Source organism: Moschus berezovskii, chromosome 21 (genome assembly GCF_049115385.1).
Source record: "Moschus berezovskii isolate FMDL1 chromosome 21, NW_MosBer_1.0, whole genome shotgun sequence".
Classification (NCBI taxonomy): domain Eukaryota; kingdom Metazoa; phylum Chordata; class Mammalia; order Artiodactyla; family Moschidae; genus Moschus; species Moschus berezovskii.
In genome coordinates, this window is record NC_142480.1 from 3,044,387 (window position 1) to 3,072,345 (window position 27,959).

Consider the following 27,959-nt stretch of genomic DNA (forward strand, 5'->3'; position numbering starts at 1 on the left):
AGACCTCAGTGACAGCTAGAGTCCGCGCCACAGTGAGAGACCTCAGTGACAGCTAGAGTCCGCGCCACAGTGAGAGACCTCAGTGACAGCTAGAGTCCGCGCCACAGTGAGAGACCTCAGTGACAGCTAGAGTCCGCGCCACAGTGAGAGACCTCAGTGACAGCTAGAGTCCGCGCCACAGTGAGAGACCTCAGTGACAGCTAGAGTCCGCGCCACAGTGAGAGACCTCAGTGACAACTAGAGTCCGCGCCACAGTGAGAGACCTCAGTGACAGCTAGAGTCCGCGCCACAGTGAGAGACCTCAGTGACAACTAGAGTCCGCGCCACAGTGAGAGACCTCAGTGACAACTAGAGTCCGCGCCACAGTGAGAGACCTCAGTGACAACTAGAGTCCGCCCCAAAGTGAGAGACCTCGTGGGACGCACAACTTAAGACCTGATGCAGCAAATAAATAAAATATTTTTAAAAAGGAAAAACAATTTCTTCAACAAAATAGAAAAGGCACTCACAAAATAATGATAATAGGCTCTCTCATCACAAGATCTTTATAGGACTTTTACTCTCTTTCTTTTGGATATTATTTGCTTTAAAAAAAAATTATGCTCACTTTTTAAAAAGTTAGAAACAAAACATTTTTGAGAAAGAAAAAGCAGCCCTGGCTCAGATGATCGTGAACCTGTTCAGCTCTGAACTCCACAAATACCAGACTCCGAGCTGTAACGCCAGGGGATGAGCGTATGCCGACCCCAGGCACACTCAGCCCCCGGCGCCTGGACATGCACCTCCGCCCTGTTTGCTGGGAGACCCTTGCTGGCAGGTGCAGTCACCTCCCCAGCTCAGCACCTGACCGGCCAACTGGGGAGCTGGGATCAGGTAACCTCTGCTCACCTGGACAGGCGGCTCAATCGCTATCCAGGCCGGGAGCATCAGACTGGGGTTCAGCGGCTGGGTGCCAACGCGGAAGTAAATGCCACCCCTGGAATCACAGGCCCAGACGTGCTGGTTTCCACAGGCCAGGCTTGTCAGTTTCACAGCTCCTGTAAACAGAGAGAAGGCATACGTGCCAGCCACTTTCGTGTGATGACTCACGGCTCGTGTAAGCTACGAACTTTGATTTTGTTCTTCAAAGGAAGAAATGACACTGTGTGTGCAGCTGAACTCTATGGCTGGAGAATATTATCGCGCACAAGAGTCACCAAGGCCTCTGGGTGCCTGGCCACCGGCCCGGTGCCACACTGCAGCCCTGCCACGCTAGGGACAGAGGAGTCAAGACACCATCAGCACACGCCCTGAGCCACCAAGCACGGGTTAATACCTCATCATGGGCCTCACAATTAGCTTCATCATATACACAACTGTTAGCAGCAAGTTCTGGGTCTGGGGTGAGAGAATTCATCCTTTGTGTAATCTTGATCCTAATCAGAATGCAGTCCAGTTCAGTCGCTCAGTCGTGTCTGACTCTTTGCGACCCCATGGACTGCAGCACACCAGGCCTCCCTATCCATTACCAACTCCTGGAGCTTACTCAAACTCATGTCCATCGAGTTGGTGATGCCGTCCAACCATCTCATCCTCTGTCGTCCCCTTCTCCTCCTGCCCTCAATCTTTCCCAGCATCAGGGTCTTTTCAAATGGGTCAGTTCTTTGCATCAGGTGGCCAAAGTACTAGGAGTTTCAGCTTCAGCGTCAATCTTTCCAATTACAATTGACTAATGAAGCCTCCTGGAATCTTCATTTTTCTTTTTACATTTCTCCTTGTTTATTAAACTAATTTTAAGAGGAAAGGAAGTGGGAGGAGCCTTTAAAGAGAAATTATATTTGATTAAGAGTTTATCTGGGAGAAAGAGCAACAGCCAACAGTCACTGAACCTCACAACCACCATACCCAGTTATTATTGCCCCAGCTCACACATGAGGCCATCAGGACGTGGACATGAAGAGATCTGCCCAAGATCCCAGAGAGGTGGCGGCTAAGCCAGGAGGCGAGGGTGCACGGGGGCCTGAACCAGGCCAGCCCAACTCCTCCCTGTCGGCTGCTTCTGACCTCGGGCTCCATACCCGTTGAGTGCACAGATCTTACAAGTTCAGCCTCATCACTGCTGGCAAGTGAATATACCCGAGTAACCCGGGTCTCATCCCGTCGTGGAACATTTTCATCACCCAGAAAGTTCCCTTGAGCCTCTTCTGGTCAACACCCTCGCCCTGAGGCAGCCACTGCTTTGACTTCTGTTGCCATGGATCTAGTCAGTCTGGTCTAGACGTCCAGGAGAACAGGATCAAGGCCAGCACTCCCCCTGGCCTGGCATCCTGTGCTCAGTGTAATGTTCTGGACGGACAGCCAGCCATTCACTCCTCCTCACTGCTGATACTATGCCGCTGCATGGAATGGCCACAGTTAGCGTCTCCTACTGGCAGACACTTCGGTCACTTCCACGTTGTGCTACTAGGAGCAAAGCTGCCATCGTCATTCCTGTAGGAGAGTTTTTGGTGAACACGTGCTGTTTTTCTTGAATAACACCTAGGAGTGGGACTCTGGGCTATGACGTTTACATGTTTAACTTCCAAAGAGACTGCCCATCTTACACACCCACCTGCAGCCCACACCTCACCAGCATCCACTGTGGGTACCTTTTCATGTCGGCTATCCTAATAGAAGTAAAGTGGCATCTTGTCACTGTTTTAATTTGCGTATTCCTGATAATGAGTAATGCTGAGAACCTTTTAATGTGCTTATGAGGGCACTTTCTTTGTGAAGTATCTGTCAAGCCTTTTGCCCATTTTTCAAGTTGAATGGTTTGACTTCTGGTGACTAAGTTAGAGGATGAGTCACTCTGACTGTAAAGCAGGAAAAAGGTGGTGCAGCTAGGTTCACTGGCAGGGGGGCTCTAGGCCACCCCACACAGTTGTCACTGGTATCAGATGACAGCCCGTGTCATCACCAGATCGTATAGGCACGGATCCTGCGATGGGAAAAATCTCATCACGTGCATTTAGCTTAAAAGTATTAGTTCATTACTACTGGAAAAATTTCCTAAAGATGATGACTTCTCTACACCAAAATGAACTGTATTTTAAAAGTCTTTTACAGAATTAAAATAGACATCCCAGGGCTCCAGCATTACATATTAAAAGATCTGTAGCAATCCAAATAAAGTACTTCCAGCAGTAAATTACAGAAATAGCTGAGAAACAAATTCTCACTTTAAAATGTTAATTTAAAATGATTCTGTTGGGGTCGTCAACCTGCCCTAATAGGAACTGCTCCTGTGAAGAAAGTTACGTGGCGAGAGAAACACCCTAGGTCGGCACCTCAGAGTTAGCAGCAAACACCACCCCTAGTGAAACAAAGAGTTCACATTACAAGGTCAGCGTCTTCTAGGACAAGTACAAAAGCTTGTGTATAAATGAACTTATTCTGAACGGAAGAGACAGGTCAAAAGAGAAAACATTTAGTCGAGGGCCTTTCTGTGGTGTCCTACCTCCTAGAGGGTCTCCCGGGCTGCCTGGATGCAGGCCTATGGGGTGCAGACAGGTGGCGCCAAACACAGCTCCCCAGCACCCCTGGGCTTGTCAGAGCTCCTGGAGTTAAGAGCCCCTCTGCCGCCCCCACAGGTTCTGAACAATGGAATGTGAGCAGAAGTGGTCCGTCATTCCTGAGCTGAAGCATAAATGAGCTGGCAAGAGGGCCCTCCCTTCAGTGGTCCCTGCTGCAGTGGCCACAGTGCATGGCAGGGTCTCAGTTAGCCACCACCCGCGAGACGACGGGGTGAGGGCCAGCCTTGTGGGAGCAGAGAGCAGCAAGCATGTGCTAAGTCGCGGGCATCCGGGGCTTGTTAACTACAGCACTAGTCCAACTAACACAGACACTCTGTAATTTTCCTGTCTCCTGTTTTGCTTTTCGCTCCCATGTAAAAAAAAAAAGTTTTAGTTACTTTATTCAACAGATCAGACATTTTCCCTTTAAGATTACTTTTTAAACATATATTTTAGAACAAAAGGTGGCATTTATTTGGTGTTCCACTACTTATAAAATTGACTTTATGCATAAATTACTATATAATATAGTCCTATTTGCTACCTAAAGGAATTAACTGATGCTGAATATATCTTCATTAAATGCTGTGACCAGATGAATTCAATTACAGATTGCATTAGTTTGCTAAACATTCTAGTGCCTGACACAGGCATATTTATGTGTACTGGGAAACGAAATGCTATGAGCATCTTAAATACCTGCTAAATGATGCAACTGTTTTCTAAAAACTAGGACTGTCATAAATCATAATATTTCATATTCAGTCTCTGTAACTGAGCTCAGCAGCTAGACATTTAACTGAAGAAGTCTCTCAATCTAAGAAATGCAAACCGAAACTACAATGAGGTACCACCTCACAGGAGTCAGAATGGCTATCACTAACACGTCTGCAAATAATAAATACTGGAGATGGTGTGGAGAAAGGGACCCTCCTGCACTGGTGGGAATGTCAGTTGGTGCAGCCACTATGGAGAACAGTATGGAGGTTCCTTAAAAACTATAAATAGAGGTAACGTGATCTAGCAATCCCACTCCTGGGTGTATATCTGGACAAAACTATAATTCCAAAAGATACAGGCGCCTGTATGTTCACAGCGGCACCATTCATAATCACCAAGACATGGAAGCAACCTGAATGTCCATCGATGAGTGGATGGAGGTCTGGGGTCATGCCAGTGAGGCCACTTGCAGCAACAAGGATGCAACTAGGAATTATTATATTAAGTGAAGTCAGAAAAAGAAAGAAAAACATAACAATTTTTGTCTATATATATATATAATAATTGTATACTATAATAATTTCACTTATAGGTGGAATCTAAAATTTGATACGAATTAACTTATCTATGAAACAGAAACGGAATCAGGGACATAGAGAACTGACTGGTGGTTGCCAAGGGGTTGGGGTTAAGGGAGGGATGGATTCGGAGGTTAGATGTTAAGCAATTACATGTAGAGTAAATAACAAGGTCCTACTACATAGCACAGGGCACAACAGTCAATATTCTACGATGGAATTTTCTAATAGTCATACAATATTCAATATTCTATGATGGATAAACCATGATGGAAAATAATATATATGTGTGTGTGTGTGTATAACGGAATCACTTTGCTGTATAGCAGTAACTCATACAACATTGTAATATGGGAATAGAATCTAAAACAGGGTGGACAGATGTATGACTTACTTTGCTATACCTGTTTGCTAGACTTACTTTGCTATGTTTGTTAGTAGCAATGAACAACACTGTAAATCAACCATACTCCAATAAAAATTAAAAACCCCACAACACTGTAAATCAACTATACCTGAATTTAAAAAGAGAAAAACAATTCTCTTAATCTAATCCCAAAGCAGCAATTGATGTGGTAATTTGTACAAGGACAGAAAAGAGGGACGCTACATCTTGAAACAGAAAAGACAGAAAGCATGTTCATGATTTGATACTTTGCTAAAGTCATTCTTAAACTGAAATACCTGCTTGCACTGTAAGAGGTGGTGACATTCCAGACTTAAATGACCTGGTGCTCCCCACAGTCAAGGCTGGCATAAGGTAGCTTGGATCACACTGCTAGCACTGGGAAGATGGGTTTCTTTTTTTGTTTTCAGTGGCCAGGATTGAAAGGGAACCAGGTAATAAAGCACATCTCTGAACAGTTCTGATAAACCAGCATCTCCTACCTCATGCCTTGGGAAAGCAGATGATAACGTGGAGCTGGACTAATGAATTATGGTGAAGACATCTTGTACCTGTTATTAGTTTTGTGATGATCAGTAACAAGGAATCAAAACCCATATTCCAGAATTACTTAGAAATGGAGCTGCAAAATGATGACAACTTGCCTGACAGTCTAATACCTGCTGTGGGTGGATATGACCATGCGCGAGGCACTCCACCTCCAATGGAAGCTCCTCGAGGGTCTGAAAGGAGTGAGTGCTGGGACAGCGTGGGAACAGAGTGCTCAGGGAGACACACAGGCTGAGGGTGCTGACTGAGGAAGGCAAGAGCAGGGTGGATGCTCCAGACCACGGGGAGGAAGGGGAGCCCAGCATGGCAAGAGCGAAGGCCAGCACTGGGAACCCCACTGCAGCAGGCCCTCCAAAGGCAGGCTGAGCTGGCCAGGCCGCCAGGGTGCAGGTGTCACCCCAAGACTGGAACTTGACTCCAGGGCATGTGGAGCCATTTATGGTCAAGCAAGGGTGGCATCCCGAGCCGAGTTTTAGGAGGAGAGCTCAGGCAGCTGTGGTGGGAGGGGGGCACACCGGAGCCAAGAGGCGGTGATGGCCGTGCAGGAGTGTGTGCAGGAATGTGTGTGGGAGGGGCGGAGCTCTGGCCCTGGCAGTGGTGGAGGGAAGCAGAGGATAAGACAGCCCAGGAGACCTTCTGGGGAAGACGAAGAGACACTGTCGACCACACTGGCCAGGAGAGAAGTAGAAACAGCCAGAGAAGTTAATGGAACAGAGAAGTGAAGTCAGAAAAGAGAGTACATTTTGGACCATCAACAAAATGCAAAGGCAACAACATCCTGGAGTGTGACGTCACGCAGGCTTCAGGAAGCATTACGATAAACAAAGGCCTTCCCAGGTAGAGCTAGCGGTGAAGAACCCACTTGCCAACGCTGGAGACCTGAGAAACGTGGGTCGGGACGATCCCTTAGAGAAGGGCATGGCAAGAATACCCACTTCAGTACTCTTGCTTGGAGAATCCCATGGACAGAGGAGCCTGGTGGGCTACAGTTTACACGGTCACCAAGGGTAGGAAATGGCTGAAGCAACTTAGCACACACGCATGTATGTGCTATGAACAAAGCTGGTGGAAGTGATAGAATTCGAGTTGAACTATTTAAAATCCTAAAAAAGGATGCTGTTAAAAGTGCTGCACTCAATATGTCAGCAAATCTAAAAATCTCAACAGTGGCCACAGGACTGGAAAAGGTCAGTTGTCATTCCAATTCCAAAGAAGAGCAATGCCAAAGAATGTTCAAACTACCATACAACTGCACTCATTTCACACGCTACCAAGGTTATGCTCAAAATCCTTCAAGTTAATCTTCAGTAATATGTGAACTGAGAACTTCCAGATGTACAAGCTGTGTTTAGAAAAGGCAAGGGAACTAGAGATTAAATTGTTAACACGCCCTGGATCACAGAGAAAGCAAGGGAATTCCAGAAAAACAGCTACTTCTGTTTTATTGACTACACTAAAGACTTTGACTGTGTGGACCACAACAAACTGGAAAATTCTTAGAGATGGGAATATCAGACCACCTTATCTGCCTCCTGAGAAACCTGTATGCAAGACAAGAAGCAACAGTTAGAACAGGACATGGAATGACTGGTGCAAAATAGGGAAAGGAGTACGTCAAGGCTGTATATTGTCACCCTGCTTATTTAACTTATATGCAGACTACATCATGAGAAACGCTGGGCTGGATGAAGCACAAGCTGGAATCAAGACTGCCGGGAGAAATATCAATAACCTCAGATATGCAGATGACACCACCCTTATGGCGGAAAGCGAAGAGGAACTAAAGAGCCTCCTGATAAAGGTGAAAAGGAGAGTGAAAAAGCTGGCTTAAAACTCAATATTCAAAAAACTAAGATCGTGGCATCTGGTCCCATCATTTCATGGAAAATAGATGGGGAAACAATGGAAACAGTGACAAACTTTATTTTGAGGGGCTCCAAAATCTGCAGATGGTGACTGCAGCCATGAAATTAAAAGACGCTTGCTGCTTGGAAGAAAAGCTACGACCAACCTAGACAGCATATTAAATAGCAGAGACGTTATTTTGCCAACAAAGGTCCGTCTAGCCAAAGCTATGGTTTTTCCAGTAGTCATGTATGGATGTGAGAGCTTGACTAAAAAGAAAGCTGAGCACCAAAGAACTGATGGTTTTGAACTGTGGTGCTGGAGAAGACTCTTGAGAGTCCCTTGGATAGCAAGGAGATCCAACCAGTCCATCCTAAAGGAAATCAGTCTTGAATATTTATTGGAAGGACTGATGCTGAAGCTGAAGCTCCGATACTTTGGCCACCTAATGCAAAGAGCCGACTCTTTTTAGAAAAGACCCCGATGCTGGGAAAGACTGAAGGCAAAAGGAAAAGGAGGCAGCAGAGGATGAGATGGTTGGATAGGATTGCTGGCTCAATGGGTATGAATTTGAGCAAACTCTGGGAGATAGGGAAGGACAGAGTGGCCGGGTATGCTGCAGTCTGTGGGGTCACAAAGAGTCGAACACAACTTAGTGACTGTACGACAATGAGAACTAAATGGGAGATGTCTGCAAATGATGTTTGATGAGGGGTTAACATCCAAACTACGTAAACCACTCACACAACTCAAAATCAGACAGACAACACAATTTAAAAAGGGGAGAGGGCCTGATAGACATTTTTCCAAAGAAGACATACAGATGGCCAACAGGCACAAGAAAAGATGATCAACGTCAGTAATGATTAGGAAAATGCAAATCAGAGCCACAGTGAGGTATCAGCCCTCACACAGATCGAAAGGGCCACCATCCAAAAGACAACAGGTAACAAATGTCGACAAGAATGTGGAGAAAGGGGGACTCTGGAACACTGTTGGTGGGAACGGAAATTGCTGCAGTCACTGTGGAAAACAGTAATACTCCACAAAAAATCAGAAACAGCACTATCGTATGATCCAGCAACTCTACTCCTGGGTATTCATCTGAAAAAAAAAATGAAGACACTGATTTGAAAAGATACATGCACCTCAGCAAGTGTTCACAGCAGCACGAGTCACAACAAGACGTGGAAGCAACCTGAGTATCCATCAGCAGAGGAACGGATGAAGACGTGGTGCATGTACACAGTGGAGTATCAGTCATGAAAAAGAATGAGGCCTCGCCATCTGCAACAATGTGGATGGTCTGGAGAGTGCCATACTTAGTGAAATAGTCAAAGAAAGACTCACTTATAAGTGAAAGGGAAAGTCACTCAGTCATGTCCGACTCTTTGTGACCCCATGGGCTATATACAGACCATAGAATTCTCCAGCGTAGAATACTGGAGTTGGTAGCCTTTCCCTTCTCCAGGGGATCTTCCCAACCCAGGGATCAAACCCAGGTCTCCTGCATTGTGGGTGGATTCTTCATCAGCTGAGCCACAAGGGAAGCCCAAGAATACTGGAGTGGGTAGCCTACCCCTTCTCCAGGGGATCTTCCCAACCCAGGAATCGAACTGGAGTCTCCTGCATTGCAGGCGGATTCTTTACCAACTTAGCTATCAGCGAAGCCCTTAAATGTGGAGTCTAAATAACAAAACAAATGAACAAATGTAACAACACAGAAACAGACTCACAGATTCAGAAAACAAACTAGTGGTTACCAGATAGGGGTGGGGTCAGGGAGGGGGGCAAAATAGGTGAAGAGGGTTAAGAGGCAAAAACTACCAGTTATAAAACCAACTGACTACACAGATGTGATGAGCAACAGGGGGAATACAGTCGGTATTTCATAGTCAATAACAGCTTTGTATGGTGTGTAATGGAAAAACCCTGATGCTGGGAAGACTGAGGGCAGGAGATGGGGACGACAGAGGATGAGAGGGCTGGATGGCATCACCGACTCGATGGACATGGGTTTGGGTGGACTCTGCAAATTGGTGATGGACAGGGAAGCCTGGCGTGCTGCGGTTCATGGGGTCGCAAAGAGGCAGACGTGACTGAGCGACTGAACTGAACTGAATCTATAAAAAGATACTGAATCACTATATTGTACATCTGAAGCTAATATAACACCATAGGATGTCTACCAAAAAAAAAAATTGTGCATTTGGGAAAGAGAAGCTGCTACTGAACAGAATCCTCACAGGCAGAACCACAGGCTTGCAAGGCTGTTCTTCCTTTTCTTGCCGTGAGCACCACCACAGCTAGCTTTCTAAAGAACAGTGGAGCATCCCAGGCCAGCCCAGGTGTGCAATCCAGGCAGCACCTATGGCCTCCGCACCACCACAAGCCGTTCATTGCTGTTCAGAGGAGCCGCCTGATGAGCATCTGCCACGGACACACAGCTGGGGTCTGAGCAGGGAGCACACACCTGATCTCAGAATCTGCGTTTCCTACTCTAAATAATAATTCTGGAAACCCTGATTGAAACCTTGCTGTCCCACAGGCTCCACAGCCCAGCCCTGCAGAGAGCCCAATGACAGAGGAGCCGGCAGCCCGACAGGCCTTCTGCCATCCCACCCTGGCCCAGCACCCCTCGCTGCTCCCCGCACAGTCCCCACCTCTGCCTCCCAACTCTGGACATGCGACTGCCTTCCTCCAGGACGTGTAGAAAATGGTGAAAGGGTCTTCGTCTGTCATCTCAGTATCAGCCAGTAACTCAGGTAAATAAACTCAGGGCTCAGGCAGGATCAAGACCAAAAAAGCAGAGCTTCCTGGGATCACGTCCCCCCGACCCTGCATTCCCCAGCGGCTGTCACCCCTGCCTGAGAGAGCGAGCATTCACACAGGATGCTTCCTTGCAGCCTCTGTCTGGGGTGGGGACTGCTGTTACTATAACAAAGGCGGGAGCAGAGGTTTCAAGGTGACCCGGGAGCTCGCGCAAGGCCCAGCCCCGCGCACGGCCAGCGCGGCTCCTGCTGCTGTGAGCCCCTGCATTTTGGCTGGCCCACCTGCATGTGCCATCTGTGACCCATTCCAGCCCTGGCTGGATTCCAGATGCTTCTGCTGACAAGGGGCAGGGCAGCTCCATGAGCCCCTGCCCTCTGCAGGCTGGGAAGGAAGTGCAGCCTGAACTCAAGACGGTCTTGGCAGTGGGCTCCCACTCTGAACTGAGACTCAACCCCTGCCACCAAGCTGAGTTTCTTCCCTTGAAGCAACGGCCACCAACTTCAGGGAAACCCAGATGGGCAGCTCCAAGACCTGTGACACGCCAGCCAGCAAGCCACCATGGGAGGACTGGACAGAACTGGGCAGGAGGCTCGGCAGGGCTGGTTCCACAGTGGAGCCAGGCGTGACAACTGCTCACGCTGTGCTCACAGCGGCCTCTCTACAAAGACGAGTGCTGCTTCTGACTCAGACGGGGCGAGGGTGCAGCCTCCCACTGCTCTCCAGATGCTGTAGCGAAGAGGACACAAGCCTCGGTGCTCAGCTTTGTTGCCTCTAGAAGCTCCCAAGCTGGCCGAGCTGGGGTTGATGGAAGAAGGCTCAGGCCAGCAGGGTCTGACCCAGCCAAAGTGTCCCAGGGCAGGCAGGAGGCGCCCCACAGCGCAGGCAGGAGCACGGCCAGTGTGGCCACTCTGGTTCTCCCAGGGGTGGCGGCGGGTGAGCGCTCTGCTGGCTGGACTGTGACTCGCCCTGGTGCGGGGCTTAGGTTCACAACAAGGAGACGCCAAAAGCATAAATAATCTAAATAACCCTGGAAAATTCCTAGCTTTGGAACAAAGCTTGCTTCTTTAGTTGACAACCAACCTGCTTCTCCAGCTAAGCTGATTATACTTGGGGGCCTCGTGGGACCAAAGAACGACGGCACCTCTGCACATTATGGGATGGTGAGAGGCTGCCGGCTGCAGGTGCTGTGAGGGCTGCCGGGGTGGGAGGCAGACAACACCCCTTCTCCTTTCTCGCTTTGTTGTCCTTCCTTTTTGTTGAGTAAGAACATGTGGTTGAATTCTTAAATGTTAAATGCTTGTAAAATTCAACCCTATGGTCTAACAGAATACTGGTTGTCAGTTCACCAGGTGGGAACCCATCCAGCTGAGAAGTAATCCTAAGGCTCACGTGGGCCCTGGAGCGGCTGGGGGAACCTCGCCTCCTGACAGCCATGCCTGACACTCTGCCCGGAGGATGACCTGAAGGTGCGGCTCACTCTCTTATTTCCCAGAATGGGAATGAATTACTTATAAGCAGCATCAGGCTGCTTGGTTGCCCTGCAGCCCTGGCGGGGACACTCAGAGCACGCGGAGATCCACACACCCCAGGCAGTGGTGGGAGGGCTGTCCCGGCCGCGGGCTGGCTCTGGTGCCCAGACCAGACAGGCACCGAGTAGCAGAGGCGGCCACACTGCAGGATGAGCCGGAGTGGCTCTCCTGGCCCCTCTCTGGGACACGCGCCTCCTGGGTTCTGAACCCTCCAACCTGGAGAGGGTGGGGAGGGGAGGCTCCTCATGAGACTCTTAGGAGGCCCGTTAACCCGCAAGAGCAGCTAATCGGCCTCCTGCAATCTAGTGGGCGGCCGAGAGGCCTCCAAGAAGTCACACGGTTGAACAGAGGGGCCCCAGGAGGTGGATCGGGCCTCCTGTCTCCATGAGGCTGAAAGAGGGCAGGGGCGGCGGTGCGGGCGGCCTACCTAGCTGGGAGAGGTCCAGCCGGGCCCAGTGCATGCCCGTGGGGCAGCTGGCAGACAGTGTCCGGATGAACACATGGCCGAGGCTGTCCAGCGCCCACAGGGCGTCTTGGCAGGCGGCGTAGGCCCTCATCTCGGCGTCGGGGGGCAGCTGCACGGTGGATGGGCGGGACTGGGCATGCTGGGCACTCACGCGGCACAGGTCCTTGCTGCTCTGGCACAGCCACAGTGAGCTTCCTGTAGAGAAGTCACAGAGTCACCGCGAGGCCCCAGCCCAGCGCCCACCCTCGCTCCCCACCGTGGGGCAGGAGCAGCCAGTGAACAGAAAACCCGCCAACACACTCGGAAGAAACAAAAGAAGTCAGATCTCGGAAGCCCACATTACTGGCTTAGTGGCCCAGACCACGGATGTTCTATGATGAACCAGGAAGCCTTCAACGTGGTATGTTGGCCAGGGTCCCGAGGAAGCAAGCTCGGTTACTCCTTGGCAGTACGCCACCGAGGAGCCTCTGCCTGGGTGACAGGCGGGCAACAGGGTGAGGCTGCTGGAGGAGGCCGGGAGGCCAGGAAGCCTCTTCTCCCTTTCCTCACCCCCAAATCACACGCTTTTGTTCTCTCCATTTATTTAGAGTCCTGAGGTTCAATTCACTTTAAAACGCAAACCCTGTTTAAAGAAGTTTTAAAATCTCAGTCAGATTATCTAAAACCTGGGACCAGATACAGTTTGAAATTAAATTTTTGGGGGGATTTTGAAAACATAAGGTCATGGCCATGCCAGATATTTCAGTAACAGCCCTGAGGACTCAGTTGGTAACCCTCCACCCCGCCACCCCCAACCCAGGCAGTGCAGTGATGCTTCTACGAAGCACAACCCGCAGGACAGATGAGGGCAGGAGGGGCCTCCTGTCAGCTCAGGTCAGTTTTTGCAGCCGCATCCAGGACACCTGTGGTGTTCAAAGCTCTCTCTCTCCGCACTGCGGTCAGACTGTCCAGTGAGGGAGCACTCTGTTGCACTGACCGAATCCTCCACATTCTGGTGGCTACAGGCTGCACCTCGCCAGCCACTCCCTCTGAACCACAGACTCATGGCGTCATCTCGCTGGACTCGGCACCATCCTGGGTGGACACTCCGGCAGCCAGCAGGGCCACCTGACTGCCCTGAGCTGTAGGAGGAGCTCGGAGTTCTGAGTGGAGTCGGGAGGCCTGCCTGCCAGGGGTACGGTGGGACTGAGGCCAGCAGGGTCTGTAAACCAGGATCACAGGGGAAATGGCCCGGCACCCGGACAAGCCTGGTGCCAACTGGCCTGTGCTAGGGCCCCAAGACGTGCTGCTGGAGGAGTAGCTGCCAGCCTCAGCAGCCACACTGGACGGGCCCGGCCGTCAGAAGGAGCCTCGCCTCCAGACTCCCTCAGCAACCCACACCAGGCTCTTCTCTCCTGTCCAGTTTCGGGGGCCCTCGCCCATGACACCATCATGGCCAGGCTCCCACCCCAACTTGACCACGTCAGACCATGGATTTAACCATTCAACAGTACCCCAACCCACCTTCCTTGGTGGGGGCAGTGGACGCCAACACGAAGGCCCACTTTGTGGCAGAGGCGGTCCCTCGGGGAACAACATGATTCCAGTAAGTGCCTGGAAAGAATAAGGGAAGAGCGTATTAAAGAAAGAAGAAATTCAGAACGCTTCAGAACTTCAGTTCTAGGCCTCAACTGGTCTTCAAATCCCCTCACAGCTGGTTCTGGAAGGTCTTTAACGTTGGAGACCCAAGCCGGCACTGTGAGAGCCAGCCCATCGGGCAGAGCTGCGGTCCTGCCCAGGGTGGGGGGAGGCCCCCCGGGGAGACGAGCTGGAAGCGACCACCGAGCAGGGTTCGCTCACAGAAACGAAGCCCCAGCCGGCGCGTGAGCACAGATGCCTGCGTTTATAGCTCTGGCCTGGGCCTCGCGTCTCCCACAGGCAATAGTTTCCCTTCTTGGAAACGGACTATTCTCTCACTAGACTCTAAGTATGGGAGGACTTTTTCATGTAAATGGAAATTGCTGACAGAAAAACAAGCTCCACGTGCTCTCCTCATATCCTACGACATCCCTGGTGGAAACCGATGACACACCAGGCAGACACTGGTATCCAAGTCGTAGGAACGACAGACGAGAAAAAAGACACTAATAAAGAGCACAGAGAACGCCTTCGTCACACACACTTCACGCCACCGGCACTAAACGATCTCTTCAAGTGGAGATCTTAAAGCCGTACTTTAAAAGCTGGCTCTAAGTGGAGCTGCCCATCAAGCTGATGTGGAAGTAATTCACCCACCGATGAGACTCCCTCGAGCGACGTGGAATTCGTTCTTGCCCGAGGAGATCCAGACGCCGCTGTTGTTGACGCCCAGCAGGCTTGGCTGGCACTGCAGCTGCTGGGACCAGAACGCTGTGCGGAGTCTGTCCGCCACCTTCTCCACGGGCACCTGGGCCGCTGTGGCCACTGAGTGTGTGGCGTGGATGATGGTCTGGAACAGGCTGCACTGGTCGAACACCACGTAGTCCGTGATGCTCACCTGAAGAGAGACGGGCAGGCGCCCTGCTCTCAGTGCAGTCACAAGAGCCTTCTGTACGCTCTCGGCCTGAGAGCTAAGGCCCCGCCCCCACCCGCATGCGCGCACATGCGCGCGTGTGAGGACTGGGGACAGGTGTGCGGACAGGCCCGCCGCTGAGTGCCATTATCTCCCAAGGGTCGATTTGGGGGACGCTAACATCTGCCTTTAGTTTACATACTTTTCTACTGCATGCACCTCTTACAAGCATGTATTCTTTTTACAACTAAATATCACCCCGCCACACCCCATAAGTCTTTTATTCCAAATCAGTGGGAAAGGATTATTTTGTTTTTGAAATTTGGAAATTTCCAAAGGACAACCGGTACAATACTTAAAATCATAACATGGTTTTTAAAAAGGTAGTATAGGTAGAGTGCTGGGGCAATTCGTGACCTAACAGGAGAGTAAACGTGTTAGTCGCTCAGTGGTCGACTCTGCAACCCCATGGACTGTAGCCTGACAGGCTCCTCTGTCCACAGGATTCTTCAAGCAAGAAAACTGGGGTGGGTGCTTCCCTGGGGGCTCAGTGGTAAAGAACTGGCCTCCCAACGCAGGAAGCCTGGTTTTGAGCCCTGATCCGGGAAGAACCTGCATGCCTCAGAGCCAACTAGGCCCGTGTGCCACAACTACTGAGCCCGTGCTCTAGAGCCTGGGAGCCGTGACTACTGAGGCCTGCATGCTGAGAGCCCGCGCTCCACAAGACAGGCCAGTGCGGTGAGAAGCCTGCTCTCTGCAACAAGAGAAAAGCCAGTGCAGCAATGAAGACCCAGCACAACCACAAAAAAATACTGGAGTGGGTAGCCACGCCTCTCCAGGGGATCTTTCTGACCCAGAGATCAAACCCCAGTCTCCTGCTCTGCAGGCAGACGCTTTCCCATCTGAGCCACCAGGGAGGCCCTGACCTCACCGGCACTGTTAGTAACTACTCCAGAACAGCAGTATAGCCTGGACCTGTCCTGGACGTGCAGAGCACACCCGGGCTCAGGTTCCAGGCGTGCTTCTCTCACTTTCCTGAAAGAGGCCTTTCCTCAGGCCGTCTAAGGAAACCTCTCCTTGCTGGGCAGCTCTGGTTGCTGGAAAGCTCTCTGACTGAGCGGCTTCCCGAGTCTGTCCACCCTGGTGGATTTAATTACAGATAATGTCACGGCCCCACTCTTAGGATGGCCTTGTGCAGGCCACACTCCCAGGTCATGCACAACAAAATGCTGAGTGATGTGAAATCACTCTTGACAGGGACTCTTACGTGTAATAAACAAAACAAATGCAACAGAAGCAGCTATAAAATCAGCACTGCACTCCGTGTGTGCACACAGCCCTTCCTTAGGGTGATGGAACTCGGGCTGACTACAAGTTGCTGTTGGCACCAAGGTTCAAGCAAATGGTGTTTGTTAGCTGCAGAGCCTGTGGCCTCTTTCTCTCTTATGGGTAGAGCGCATTCCAGCTTGGCAAGGCAGACTCTACCAGTGTCCAGAGGAGGCCGGCAGAGCCTGGGGACCACTGCCCTTCCTCGTGGGGTACAGGGCCAAGCCACACGGAAAGCCTGGGACATATTCAGTCCCAGCACCCAGGCCTGGCCGATAAGTAGGATGCAAGTTAAAAAAAAAAAAGAAAAGAATGGTTTAATGGCCAAACATAACGCTGACTTGAGCACTACAGAGCAATCAATATTGTAGTAAATAAAACAGCTCTGCTTCCAAACACCCCAGAGATGACTCTGTCAAATTTCTCTGAAGATAATATTCTGAATACTATGATAAAATGGTATCTAGCTTTCTTTGCTGCTGCTGCTGCTAAGTCGCTTCAGTCGTGTCCGACTCTGTGCGACCCCATAGACAGCAGCCCACCAGGCTCCGCTGTCCCTGGGATTCTCCAGGCAAGAACACTGGAGTGGGTTGCATTTCCTTCTCCAATGCATGAAACTGAAAAGTGAAAGCGAAGTTGTTCAGTCGTGTCTGACTCTTAGCGACCCCACGGACTATAGCCCACCAGACTCCTCTGTCCGTGGGATTTTCCAGGCAAGAATACTGGAGTGGGTTGCCATTTCCTTCTCCATAGCTTTCTTTCCGTTCCGTTCCGTTCCGTCGCTCAGTCGTGTCCGACTCTTTGCGACCCCGTGGACTGTAGCCTAACCAGGCTTCTCCATCCATGGGATTCTCCAGGCAAGAATACTGGAGTGGGTTACCGTTTCCTTCTCCAGGGGATCTTCCCAACCCAGGGATCAAACCTTTAGGGTACTTAAACACAGAATTTAGTACATATATACATTTTGTGTGTGTATATGTAAAACCATATAATATGGTTACAAATACACAGAGTATCTTTGAATCATTTGTATAACTTTTCAAATAGCACCTGGCATATTAAATTAGAGACATAGAGCAAACACAACTTCCTTTTCCACATGCTCATCTGAAAGACCTAAGAGCGGCGAATGGAAGACCTGCCCTCGACGAGGCAAGCCTGAGGGACAGCACCTGACCCAGTGGGGCCTGCACAGGAAGAGCCGCTGCATGACCCACTGCGTGAACGCCAGCAAGGCCCCACCCGCCATGCTGGGGACTGCGGGTGAAATGTTTACGCTGAATGTTGCCAGAGGGGTAAAGAGAGCTTAATTATACCATACTATTTGTCAGTGTTTACTTTTCTGGGAAAATTCCCCTTTTCTTTGTTGAAATATCATTTATTTACAGGTCTTCTGTACAAGCAGAGATAGTGAGTTTTTTAATTGTAGGCTGGGTTTCTCACACCTATTATCTAATCACTTTTCTTAGTACACTCTTTCAGAGTTAAATATTAGTATTACCTAGGTCTTCAGATGGAGAAGGCAATGGCAAGCCACTCCAGTACTCTTGCCTAGAAAATCCCATGGATGGAGGAGCCTGGCAGGCTGCAGTCCATGGGGTTGCTACGAGTTGGACATGACTGAGCGACTTTACTTTCACTTTTCACTTTCACACATTGGAGAAGGAAATGGCAACCCACTCCAGTGTTCTTGTCTGGAGAATCCCAGGGACGGGGGAGCCTGGTGGGCTGCCGTCTATGGGGTCGCACAGAGTCGGACACAACTGAAGTGACTTAGCAGCAGCAGCAGCAGCAGCAGGTCTTCAGATGGATGTCACTAGGTTTATTTAGTGTGTAGTATCAAACTTCTAAATAACACCAAAATTTAAAATAAATAAAGCCTGCATCGGAGAAGGCAATGGCAAGCCACTCCAGTACTATTGCCTAGAAAATCCCATGGATGGAGGAGCCTGGTAGGCTGCAGTCCGTGGGGTCGCTAAGGGTCGGACACGACTGAGCGACTTCACTTTCACTTTTCACTTTCCACTTTCACACATTGGAGAAGGAAATGGCAACCCACTCCAGTGTTCTTGCCTGGAGAATCCCAGGGATGGGGGAGCCTGGTGGGCTTCCGTCTATGGGGTCACACAGAGTCGGACACGACTGAAGTGACTTAGCAGCAGCAGCAGCAAAGCCTGCATATTTAGGCAAAAAGAGCTTTCCAAGTTACTTTCTGTGATAAAAGCCCTGATATTCCTAATGTGCTCAAAGGGTGACTCAGAAGTAAAGAATATGCCTGCAGTACAGGAGATGTGGGTTTGATCCCTGGGTCAAGAAGATCCCCTGGAGAAGGAAGTGGAAACCCACTCCAGTATTCTTGCCTGGAGAATTTCATGGAGCTCACAGGGTTGCAAAGAGTCAGACACGACTGAGCACGCACAACTCATCAAACGGTAAAAGTAACCACTGTTGGTTTAACCCAAGCTTCCCGAGCTCCTCAAGGAAAAGGGAGGGGCCCTACGTGGGAGACGCCCTGGCACGGACCCTGGAGCTGAACACCTACTTGCCACCAGTGGTCGTCGTCTCCTTGGGGCTTCTTGGAAACGATGCCAGTCCGGAACCACAGGTTTCCTCGGATGTCCAGGGCCCACAGGCTCTGCTGGTCCCCGAGAGTTATACAGACAGGCTCCAAAGCCTGCCTCTCACTGGAAACAAGGACAACAGCGTGGAGTCAGCACCCAGGTTCTTGGCCCCCAGAGTGTCTGGGACACTGACATCAAGTGTTTGGGGGTGGGGCTCGGTGTGGGACAAGAGATGAGCCCCACCAGCAAGTTCCAAGGAAGGAAGCTTGAGTTCAGAGTTCAATGGTTGTGCAGTATGTACCATTCAGACATGTGGTGGGACCTGAGGGACACACTGCAGGCCCAGGACGGTGGGGAGCACTCCTCAGAGAAGACAACCTGGGAAGAAGCGCAGGCGTGTGGGGGATGTCAGGCCTGTGTGGTCCATCGCCCTACCCCTGCCTCCACCAATTAAGTGAACAGAAACCCCCAGTGCCAGGCTGTACGGGGCAGTGGCAGCCTGGCAGACCCGCCCTCTCGGTGGACAACACCCTCCCTCTGCCATCCACCGATGTCCCCGCCAGCTTCAGGGATTAGCTGTGGGTCCCCCTAGCATGGCACCTCCCTGACCTCTGCAGGGGGGGCCGGGGCGCCCCCGTGAGGCATGTCCCTGTCCAGCTTGCGACCATCTACACTAACAGGCGGTGGTTCCCCCAGATGGGAGCTCTGTGAGGCGAGGGCAGGGTCACATTCACACACTCAGCCCAGCACCGCGCCCGGCTGTCAACAGGAGCTCACTCAAGTTTCCTGGGATGCTGTATCCTAATCTAACTTTTCCAAGGACTACTGACAATTTCATGCTAGAAAAATAACCTGACAGTAATTCTGCAATGAAAATTTTGACTGGTAGAAAGCAGCCAAATAAACTGTAATTCATGGATAATTTCAGCTGACAAGGAGGATAATAAATGAAAATATATGGCTCAGTCATCGGAGACTGAGAACAGAAACTTTCTGACACTGGGCAGTTCTGCAGAAAGACCATCACGAGGCCTGTGAGCATGTGGGGCTGAAGCTCACACACATATGCGGCTCAAGGGTAGAAGCATTTTTAAAACTGAGCTCTGCCCCAACACCCAGCCTGCCAGTCAGAGGGAGGCGCAGGGCGCCTTCAAGGCCAGGCTGCTGGCATGGACTCTGACAATCCCAGAGAACACCACTACCGTGGAAATCCTCAGGGAACCAGCTCTGCTGGGAGAGGCTCACACGGGTCCCTGAAGGGGCGTCAAAGTGACACAGACCAGACGGGGACAAAGAGGGCACGGCAGCGCCCGGCGCGCACCTGACGATGTCGCACTTCCAGAGCTCGCCCTCGGGGCAGAAGCTGCTCACCCCCTCCCGGTACAGGAGGGCTCGCTGCTCCGTCAGCGCCCACACCACGCTGTTGCGGGCAGTGACCTGGGACAGAGGGAACGGACAGTCGACCTTCACGGCTCGGGCGCAGGGGCGATCCACGCTGAGACCTGCCGGGGAAGGCGGAAAGCCCAAGAGACACACCATCAGGATTTCACTCCCCATTCTCATCCTGTTGCTGGCTTATTTTTCTTTTTTGGTATTCTGTTATTATATCCTTTCCTTTCATAGTAAGTGGTTTCTCTTTTTAAGGTTTTGTCAACCCCAGATGGTTAAATTGTGCTTAAACATAACGTCCATCTGATGTTTTTGGATGCTCTTTGGAAACTGGAATAACAACAATTCGGGACCTTCCAGTGTCCCCAGGTAGCTAAACAAGTTCTGAAAGAACATGAAAGCCCAGCACAGGAGAGCAGCCAGACCCGGGCCAGGAGAGCCCAGGCCCAGAGGAGCCGGTGCGCAGAGATGCCCTCCACATTCAGTGGTCACGGCCCTCGGAGACTCTACAAGTCCTGTCTCAGGAGCTCCGAGGCCACTCCTAAGGGAGCTGGCAGAGCAGCCTCTACCTGAACCCCGTACCTGCGGCCCTGGCCTGCAGCCGGGCCTCTGCACTTCCCGACGTGTCCCTGCTCATCACTGAAGTGCCCCTCGGTATCATGGCAGAGCAGCCTCTACCTGAACCGCGTACCTGCGGCCCTGGCCTGCGGCCGGGCCTCTGCACTCCCCGACGTGCCCCTGCTCATCACTAAAGTGCCCCTCGGTATCAGTCCTTGGGCAGCATTTCCTCAGACTCAGCGCGGTGGGAACTGCCTACTGCACTTCTTACACTACTAATCCTCAGGCCAAACCCACAGACTCTAACCCGGTAGCTCTGCGTGGGTCTGGGCTGGGCTGAAATCCTGCCCAGGTGATTCCTAAGGCCCTCCTCATCCCCAGGTCAGAGCGCCCTGTTTCCCCAGCAGGAATGATATTCAGATGCCTCTGGAAGTTGGACATGCCTGTCTTCCCAGCTACTTTTCACTTTCAAGGAAGCCACAGGACCAGGCTGGAGAGACTGGCAGGCACACGGGCCCGAAGCTGGCAGAGCTGCCCTCTGGGCTGAGGCAGGAACTGCTGTTATGCTGGCGCCCCCACACCCAAGAGCGAGCCAGGTGCGAAAGGCTTCCAGTCCCAGAGCTGTCCCTGGCTGACTGCTCCCAACAGAGATGGAAACATCCTCTCGGAAGCAGCAGTATAAATGGTCAAAAGACTGATCTTTACATAAATCCAACAGGCTCTTGACGAGCGAGAAAGAGCTCCTGCCCTGTGCTCATTTCCAGGTGCTGCTAACTCGTGTTGCTTTTGGAAACCCATATCCCATTTTGCTGACAGGACATAAACACTGACTCTCATTACAGTTTATTTTTAATAAACAAGTCCCACTGAGTCTCTTCCAGCAGCTAAAGGTTCCCCTCAGGGCAGTTTCCTAGGACGAGATAAACTGCTATTTGGAGCAGATTATTTCTTCTTGTTTCCTCCTGACCCATGTGTAAATAAGGATACGGAAGCAGGGCTTTGACCGGGCTGAAAAAACTCGGTCATGAGTTAAAGGGAAAAATGATTCTAATGTCATTTCTCTGTTACTCTTTCCTCTTCAGATTTGATACCACAAGAAAAGGGACATGCGATGGTTAGCCCTATAAGATTCAAAATAATTTTATTAATTCCTGCTGTAAATATCTCCTGGGCTGAATGTGAGTGAATAGCAGAAAGCTGCTAATAGATTTCAATGGCAAATACTCTCCTTCGGGAAATGTTTTAACTTAGATTCGCATCTAGCCCCTCCGTCACCGCCTCTAAGCACATCTCCACCCACCAAAGTGCAGTCACCCTGGGGCAGCCACCTGTCTGCAGGTACAGGTCCCCGTTGGTCCTGATGATCCAGGCCGTGTCGTCGCTCAGGGCCACAAACACCGCCTGGGGCAGAGCTTCATACCAGTGGCGTTTCCCCTTGATGGTCACTTTTCCACACGCAAAGGCTCGGTTAGACTTCTGTTCAATCTTCCAAAGGAGGGCGCCTGGGGAAATAAAAACTCTATTCACGGGCCAATGAACACCGAGGATTCTTACCCGCTAAACTCCCTTCTGGGTGCTGCGGGCAAGCAATTTCTCCAACGTGCCCCCTTGGCTGCTACACCGACTGGGGAAGGGCAGTGCTGAGGCGCGAGCCCCCGGGCCCCGGGCCCCTCAGCCGCCTCCTCGTGTGTGAAAGGGGTCGCCGGCACCACGCAGGCCGTCAGGAAGGCAGGAGGGGAGATGCCTCACGGACACAGCATGCAGGGCAGGCGTCAGGGGCCCGCACCACATGGGAGAGGAGCAGCGCCTCCAGGAGCGCCGGGTGAGGACCCGGACGACCGTCCTGAGGCACAGTGAGTGTCCTGAGAAAGAGAACACCCGAAGGGACTCGAAGGGACAGGGTGGATTCTGGACCACCAAAGGGGTACAGTGCAGGAAAAGGACGCATCTGAGCTGGGCTGTCCCTGTTTCCACTTAGAAAAGGGTTCTACTAAACAGAAGACAGGGAGGGAAGGAGGAAAGGCAGACAGGAAGCCTGTCTATGGAGACGGAGGCGTAACAAACCGCCAGTGTCATCAAGAGCGCACAGGCTGGACAGAGGGTCCGACACGAGGCGCAGACAGAGGCGAGGCGGCTGGCCCAGCCCGCAGCCCCGACTGCCCACCCTGGTCGGGGCCCTGCCGGACGGCTCAGCCAGAGCACCAACCTGGTGGAGACAGAGCTGCCACTGGAGCGGTGAGGGACTGAATGGTGTGGAGACACAAAGTAATTCACAGAATCAGGGAAGAACCAAAGTTTACAAGCGGCTGGGGAGATGAACCCAATGGTAAATGAGAGGAAAAGGGTGAAAGTGGACAATTATATAAAGTCAGCTAATGGAACAGATTATTATCTTAGTCCCTAATATTTGAAATATTTTTCAAATAGGCAAAAGATAGAAGAAAACAACCCTGAACCAACTAGTAGTTTACATAGTGACAAAGGCCAGGAGAGTCGGAGGGAGTCTCTAACAGACGTCACAGGCTCAGTTTTGTCTGCCTTCCATTCTGGTGCTCTAAGAAACCAGCAACAACCAGGCAAATACACATACATACTTTTGTTCTACCCCCCTCCGCAAACAGGTAAAGCAGCCAATATTATGACAGACACAAGACTCTGTACAGATGGGGGCGGGGGTAGACCCTCACCCAGGAAGTGTCTGTCCCAGCCCACTGACAATGGCCTGATCACGGCTTGAAGGACTGAATGCATTTTCTTTCCACAGCCCAGGAGTAGCTTATTCACCCAAAGATGTGTGTAGCTCATTAAAAAATAATTTCTAAGAAAGAAACCAAATATTTCAAATTTATCCAAATATCCATGGGCCCATCTTCATTAGTTCAGTTGCTTTAAAGCAACACTAAGAAACAGAAACACGTTTATTCTTATGAGAAATTTGTATGTTAATATTTCTTTAAAAAACACCCTCAAAATTCAAGCTATCTGCATAACTTTACAAAAGTATGTTCACATTTTACCACTGCAATTAATAAAAAAACTAAAAATTGAACTGCATTTACACAATTTTTAGTTGATGTCAAATGAAGCAGTCCACGTCCCATGGAGAAAAGCCCTTAAACCTGCAGGAAAGGCCAAGGTCTGCTGACTGGACAGTCCCGAGTGCTCGGGTGGCTGCATGGGGAGGGGAGGGGGCCGGGTGCAGGGAGCCAGGAGGCAAACCTGAGGGCGAGACTGCCACCTGCTGGACGGCATCTTCGAACTTCTGCCAGCGCAGCCCAGCGCCTGGCAACGCACTGCAGAACAGGCCGCCTTTGTAGTCCAGGCACCAGAGATACTTCTCGGAGACCGCCAAGCTGAGGATGCCGTGGCCAGGCCCGGAGTAGCCCATCCAGCTTTCTGCAAACTGACAAGGACAGAGCCTGCTGAGTCGGCGACAGAAGACACAGCTACATGTGCCCCACACTCAGCAACATGAAAAGTGCGCCAGCATTAAAGTCACGGAGCTGAAAGGACTGTGTGCGTGTAAGTGTGTGTGTGCGTGTGTAAAGGTCCCCTGAGCAGCCATGCAGAGACAGGCCCCGCAGTCTCTGGACCAGCTCTAACAGAAACACTGGGGGATGGGAGCTGCTGTCCCCTGCAGGCCCCACCACATCCCCGGGTAAACACTTCTTCACAGAGACTATAACCTCTTCCCTAACCCGGGGCCCACACCATCATCTACAGGTATGCCCCCCTTCAACCTGTATGCAGACTGGTTTTTTGTATGTTTAATCATTATAGGAGAAATGGCACTACCACTATCTTTGCTTTCTCATGGTATTTAAATTCTGTTTCAGTCACCAAACAGGTGGTCCACTCTGTGGTTGATGAACTCCTGGCCAGGACACTGACGGGATTTTGAAGACTAAGATTTAGCTAGTAGGAGTCTTTCAAAAAGCAAAGCTAAATAAAGTGTGTACTTTAAAAGTTTTCCAAAACTGCAAAAGAAACCCATGTATTTGCACAGTCACCCACACTAGGATGTTCACTGCTTCACAGAGCATGGTGCCCAAATCTTCTCAGCTGGCCCTGCTCCCCAGGACACGCCTTATCTACCCCCTCTAAATTCACCAAATGTGGCTTTCCAGAGGGCTGGGCTGGGTGAAGGCAGGCGAGGTCCTCACAGTGCTAGGGGCCCTCTTGCCACCCCCTACCTGCCCTATGTTCATCACCAGCGCCCAAGGCCTGCTCAATTGGGAGGATCCTGCAGCCTATCTGGCTCCTCCCTGACTCCAACTCTGGGACACAGGATGGCCCGTCACAGGCACTGCAGCGTCCCAGCGCCAGACTCAGACCTTGGCAGCCAGAGGCATCCAAGAAAGGGTGAGCTCAGAAAAAACTGAGGGGAAGGGCACTCTGTCGTAAAGCAAGAAAGCGGGACGTTTTGCCTTCAAGGCAGGACAGACAGCACCGAAGTTTGAGAGAGGGGACCCTGGGGCCACCTTGGCCCCACGTGCTACATGACCCGGTGAAGCCAATGAAGTGACTGAGTCTCCACTTCCTCCTGTGAAACGGGAGCACCGAGCTCGTGGTTTCTGTTTTCAAAGAAGTAAATGAGGTGAATTTGTAAAGTGCTGAGCGTGGCACCTGACCCCTGTGGGTGCTGCCCCAGTGCCGTGTCTCAGCGGGACAGAGGTTCCAGAGGCACCTGGGGAAGGCCCGCGTGGCTCTCAGTTCACCTGCACAGGCCACACCTCACAGCCACACAGCAAGAAGCGTTACAATACACAGCTTTGGATACAAACACATCTAATGATAACTACTCGCTGGGCTTCCCTGTAAAGGTTCCGCCTGCCAGTGCGGGAGACGTGGGTTTGATCCCTGATCCGGGAAGATCCCGCGTGCCAAGGAGCAACTAAGCCCACGCGGCACAACTACTGAGCCTGTGCCCCAGAGCCCCGTGGCCAAACCACCGAAGCTCTCGCGCCTGGAGCCCAGGGTCGCCCATGCCCGGCCGCCTCAGGCCCTGCCGGGGGCAGCTCCCGTCGACGCCTATCAGGCCTTGGCACCAATGCTGAGTCAGAGAGACGCGCGTCTGAGGAGAGGGGGGCGGGGCATGCCGGCCTCCAGCCTGCTCCGCGCCTTCTCCTCCACGAGGGGACGGGCCTCTGCCCACTAGGTTCCTGGAGTGGCCCTAGGCCAACCCAGCCGCTCTCCGGGATGATGAACACTAGGTGCCCATGCTGGGCCGGCCCTCCCGGGTCAGAATCAATGGTGAGAGGCCGCTCTTGTTGGTTACTGATTGGGAACAACAGGTCAGCAGGAGCCCAAGCCATTTCAGATCCCTGTGCTGGAAGTCCCCTCAAATCTGGGCCTCCAACACTCGGCTTACAGGGCTGACAGTGGGAGTGAACTTCTTCCCAGTGTCGGTTTGCCAGTGACTTCCCTTAAGGGAGGAGCCCTCGTACCTGATCGGCCTTGAGCAGCCCGGGGTCGTCCGTGCCCAGCTGCCTCAGGTCCTGCAGGGAGTGGCCCCCTCCCAGCTCCGTCACGCTCGTCTCTGAGGACGAAGAGGGCAGCCCGTGGCCGTAGATGTCCTCCTCGTCGCTGGATGTCAGCACCTGGTCCCGTGGGGGCTGCTCCTGGGCGCTGGCGGCCGAGGCCGAGGCCCAAGGAGGCGGTCGGCCTCCCCCGCCCAGGTCACGCTTGGAAGCGATGGTTGCCGTCTGGCCCGTGTCAGCGTCAGGAGCAGCACGCCGGGGACTCGGGCTGAGGTGGTGGGGGGCTCCCACGTGTGTCAGGAAGACCTGCTCTTCGGGGGGCTCCTCGGCTCTGCCTTCGTCAGCCGTGACCCCCGTAAGCCACTGCTCTGTACTGGGGGCCCCGCTGAGGCGGGAAGGCACTGGCGCTGAGTCCAGGAGGCAGGCTTCTGAGAAAGCACCTGGGGGGCCATCAGGCTGCACGGCCCCCTCCCCCTGGGCCTCCGCCGTGCTGCCCGGCCCACTGTCCGTAGGACAAGGCTCCTCCTCAAGCTCCACGATGTTCTCAGTGCCCTCCGCGTGCTCCATCGGGGGCCAGGAGGAGCTCACCGCCCCATCGGGTGGCTGTGTCCCGCCCTCGCCGTCACCCAGGGGGGTTTCAGGTCTCCCGTCACCTCCTCCGTTCAGCAGGTCAGGGGCAGGCAGGGGCACCTCCAGGACACTGAATGCCTCGGGGTCACTATACTCCAGCAGCACACCACCAGCCTCCCCGCTGAGACTGTTCTCCTGGTCAGGAGACCCAGTGCTGGACGGGTCCACAACGCTGCCCAAGCTGGAGGCTGCAGACGGCAGGTCCATGCTCACAGACTGGGGGCTGTCCCCAGGACACTCACAGCCAGGGGTCGACTCAAGGGAGCTAGGGCCTGCGGTGCTGCTCCCGCCTTCTACTTGAAACAAGAACGGTTAAGATTAGGTAGGACGCCACACAAGCAGCAAGACGTGAGCTAAAAAACAAAAACTTGGCTTAAGGAAAAAAGCATCTTAAACGAAGGAGCTGTAATTGGTGAAGAATAAATCTCTCAAGTACACAGTATCCTAATGCAGGGGTGTTTTAAATGGATGCAAATACTGTACACATGCTGGGCTCTGAGGCTTCCTTCAACAAATGTTAACTAAGCAAAAACAAAGGAACAAATGGATCACAGAACAATTTTTTAAAGTTATTAAAATATTAAGGCACCTGATAACATTTTCCTTCAATACTGTGGCGATCTTCAGTAGAGAGGCTCAATAGGCATCAAGGAGTAATAAGTCAAAAAAATCCCATACTAAATCCCATATCTGGGACTTCCCTGGTGGTAGGTTAAGAGTCCACCTACCAAAGCAGGGGACGTGGGAAGACCCCATGTGCCGCCGGGCAGCTAAGCCCATGAGCCACAATGACTGAAGGCCGAGCTCTGGAGCCTGTGAGCCGTGACAAGAAGCCTCTGCCAGAAGAGGCCTGTGCAACAAAACCCCCACCCACGGCCACTGGAAGAGCCCGGGCGCGGCACCAAAGACCCAGTGCAGCCAAAAGTAAGTAGTTTTTTAAAAACCCCTATCTAGGGACTTCCCTGGCAATTTAGTGGTTAGGACTCTGCGAGTTCACTGCCAAGGACATGGGTTCATATCGTGGTTGGGGAACTAAGATCTCACAAGCCCCACAGCCTGGCCAAAAAAAGGTCCCGTTTCTGATGAC

The 27,959-nt window shown here is 51.8% G+C and overlaps 1 protein-coding gene across 3 annotated transcripts in view; it reads right to left on the reverse strand.

Moving 5' to 3' along the window:
• The window catches only part of TECPR2 (tectonin beta-propeller repeat containing 2), a 106,182-nt gene that overhangs the window by 27,481 nt on the left and 50,742 nt on the right, over positions 1 to 27,959 (reverse strand). The window contains exons 9-17 of one of the 3 annotated variants that reach the window (XM_055418580.2): positions 26,210 to 27,168; positions 23,982 to 24,165; positions 22,091 to 22,264; positions 20,137 to 20,317; positions 18,797 to 18,938; positions 14,673 to 14,913; positions 13,902 to 13,991; positions 12,360 to 12,593; positions 889 to 1,037 (exon numbers count right to left, since the gene is read on the reverse strand). In XM_055418580.2, coding sequence (XP_055274555.2) covers positions 889 to 1,037; positions 12,360 to 12,593; positions 13,902 to 13,991; positions 14,673 to 14,913; positions 18,797 to 18,938; positions 20,137 to 20,317; positions 22,091 to 22,264; positions 23,982 to 24,165; positions 26,210 to 27,168 — 2,354 coding nt within the window. Of the gene's footprint in view, positions 1 to 506; positions 1,038 to 12,359; positions 12,594 to 13,901; positions 13,992 to 14,672; positions 14,914 to 18,796; positions 18,939 to 20,136; positions 20,318 to 22,090; positions 22,265 to 23,981; positions 24,166 to 26,209; positions 27,169 to 27,959 lie in introns of those variants that run through there. The other 2 variants (XM_055418581.2, XM_055418578.2) reach the window with 2 other exon arrangements.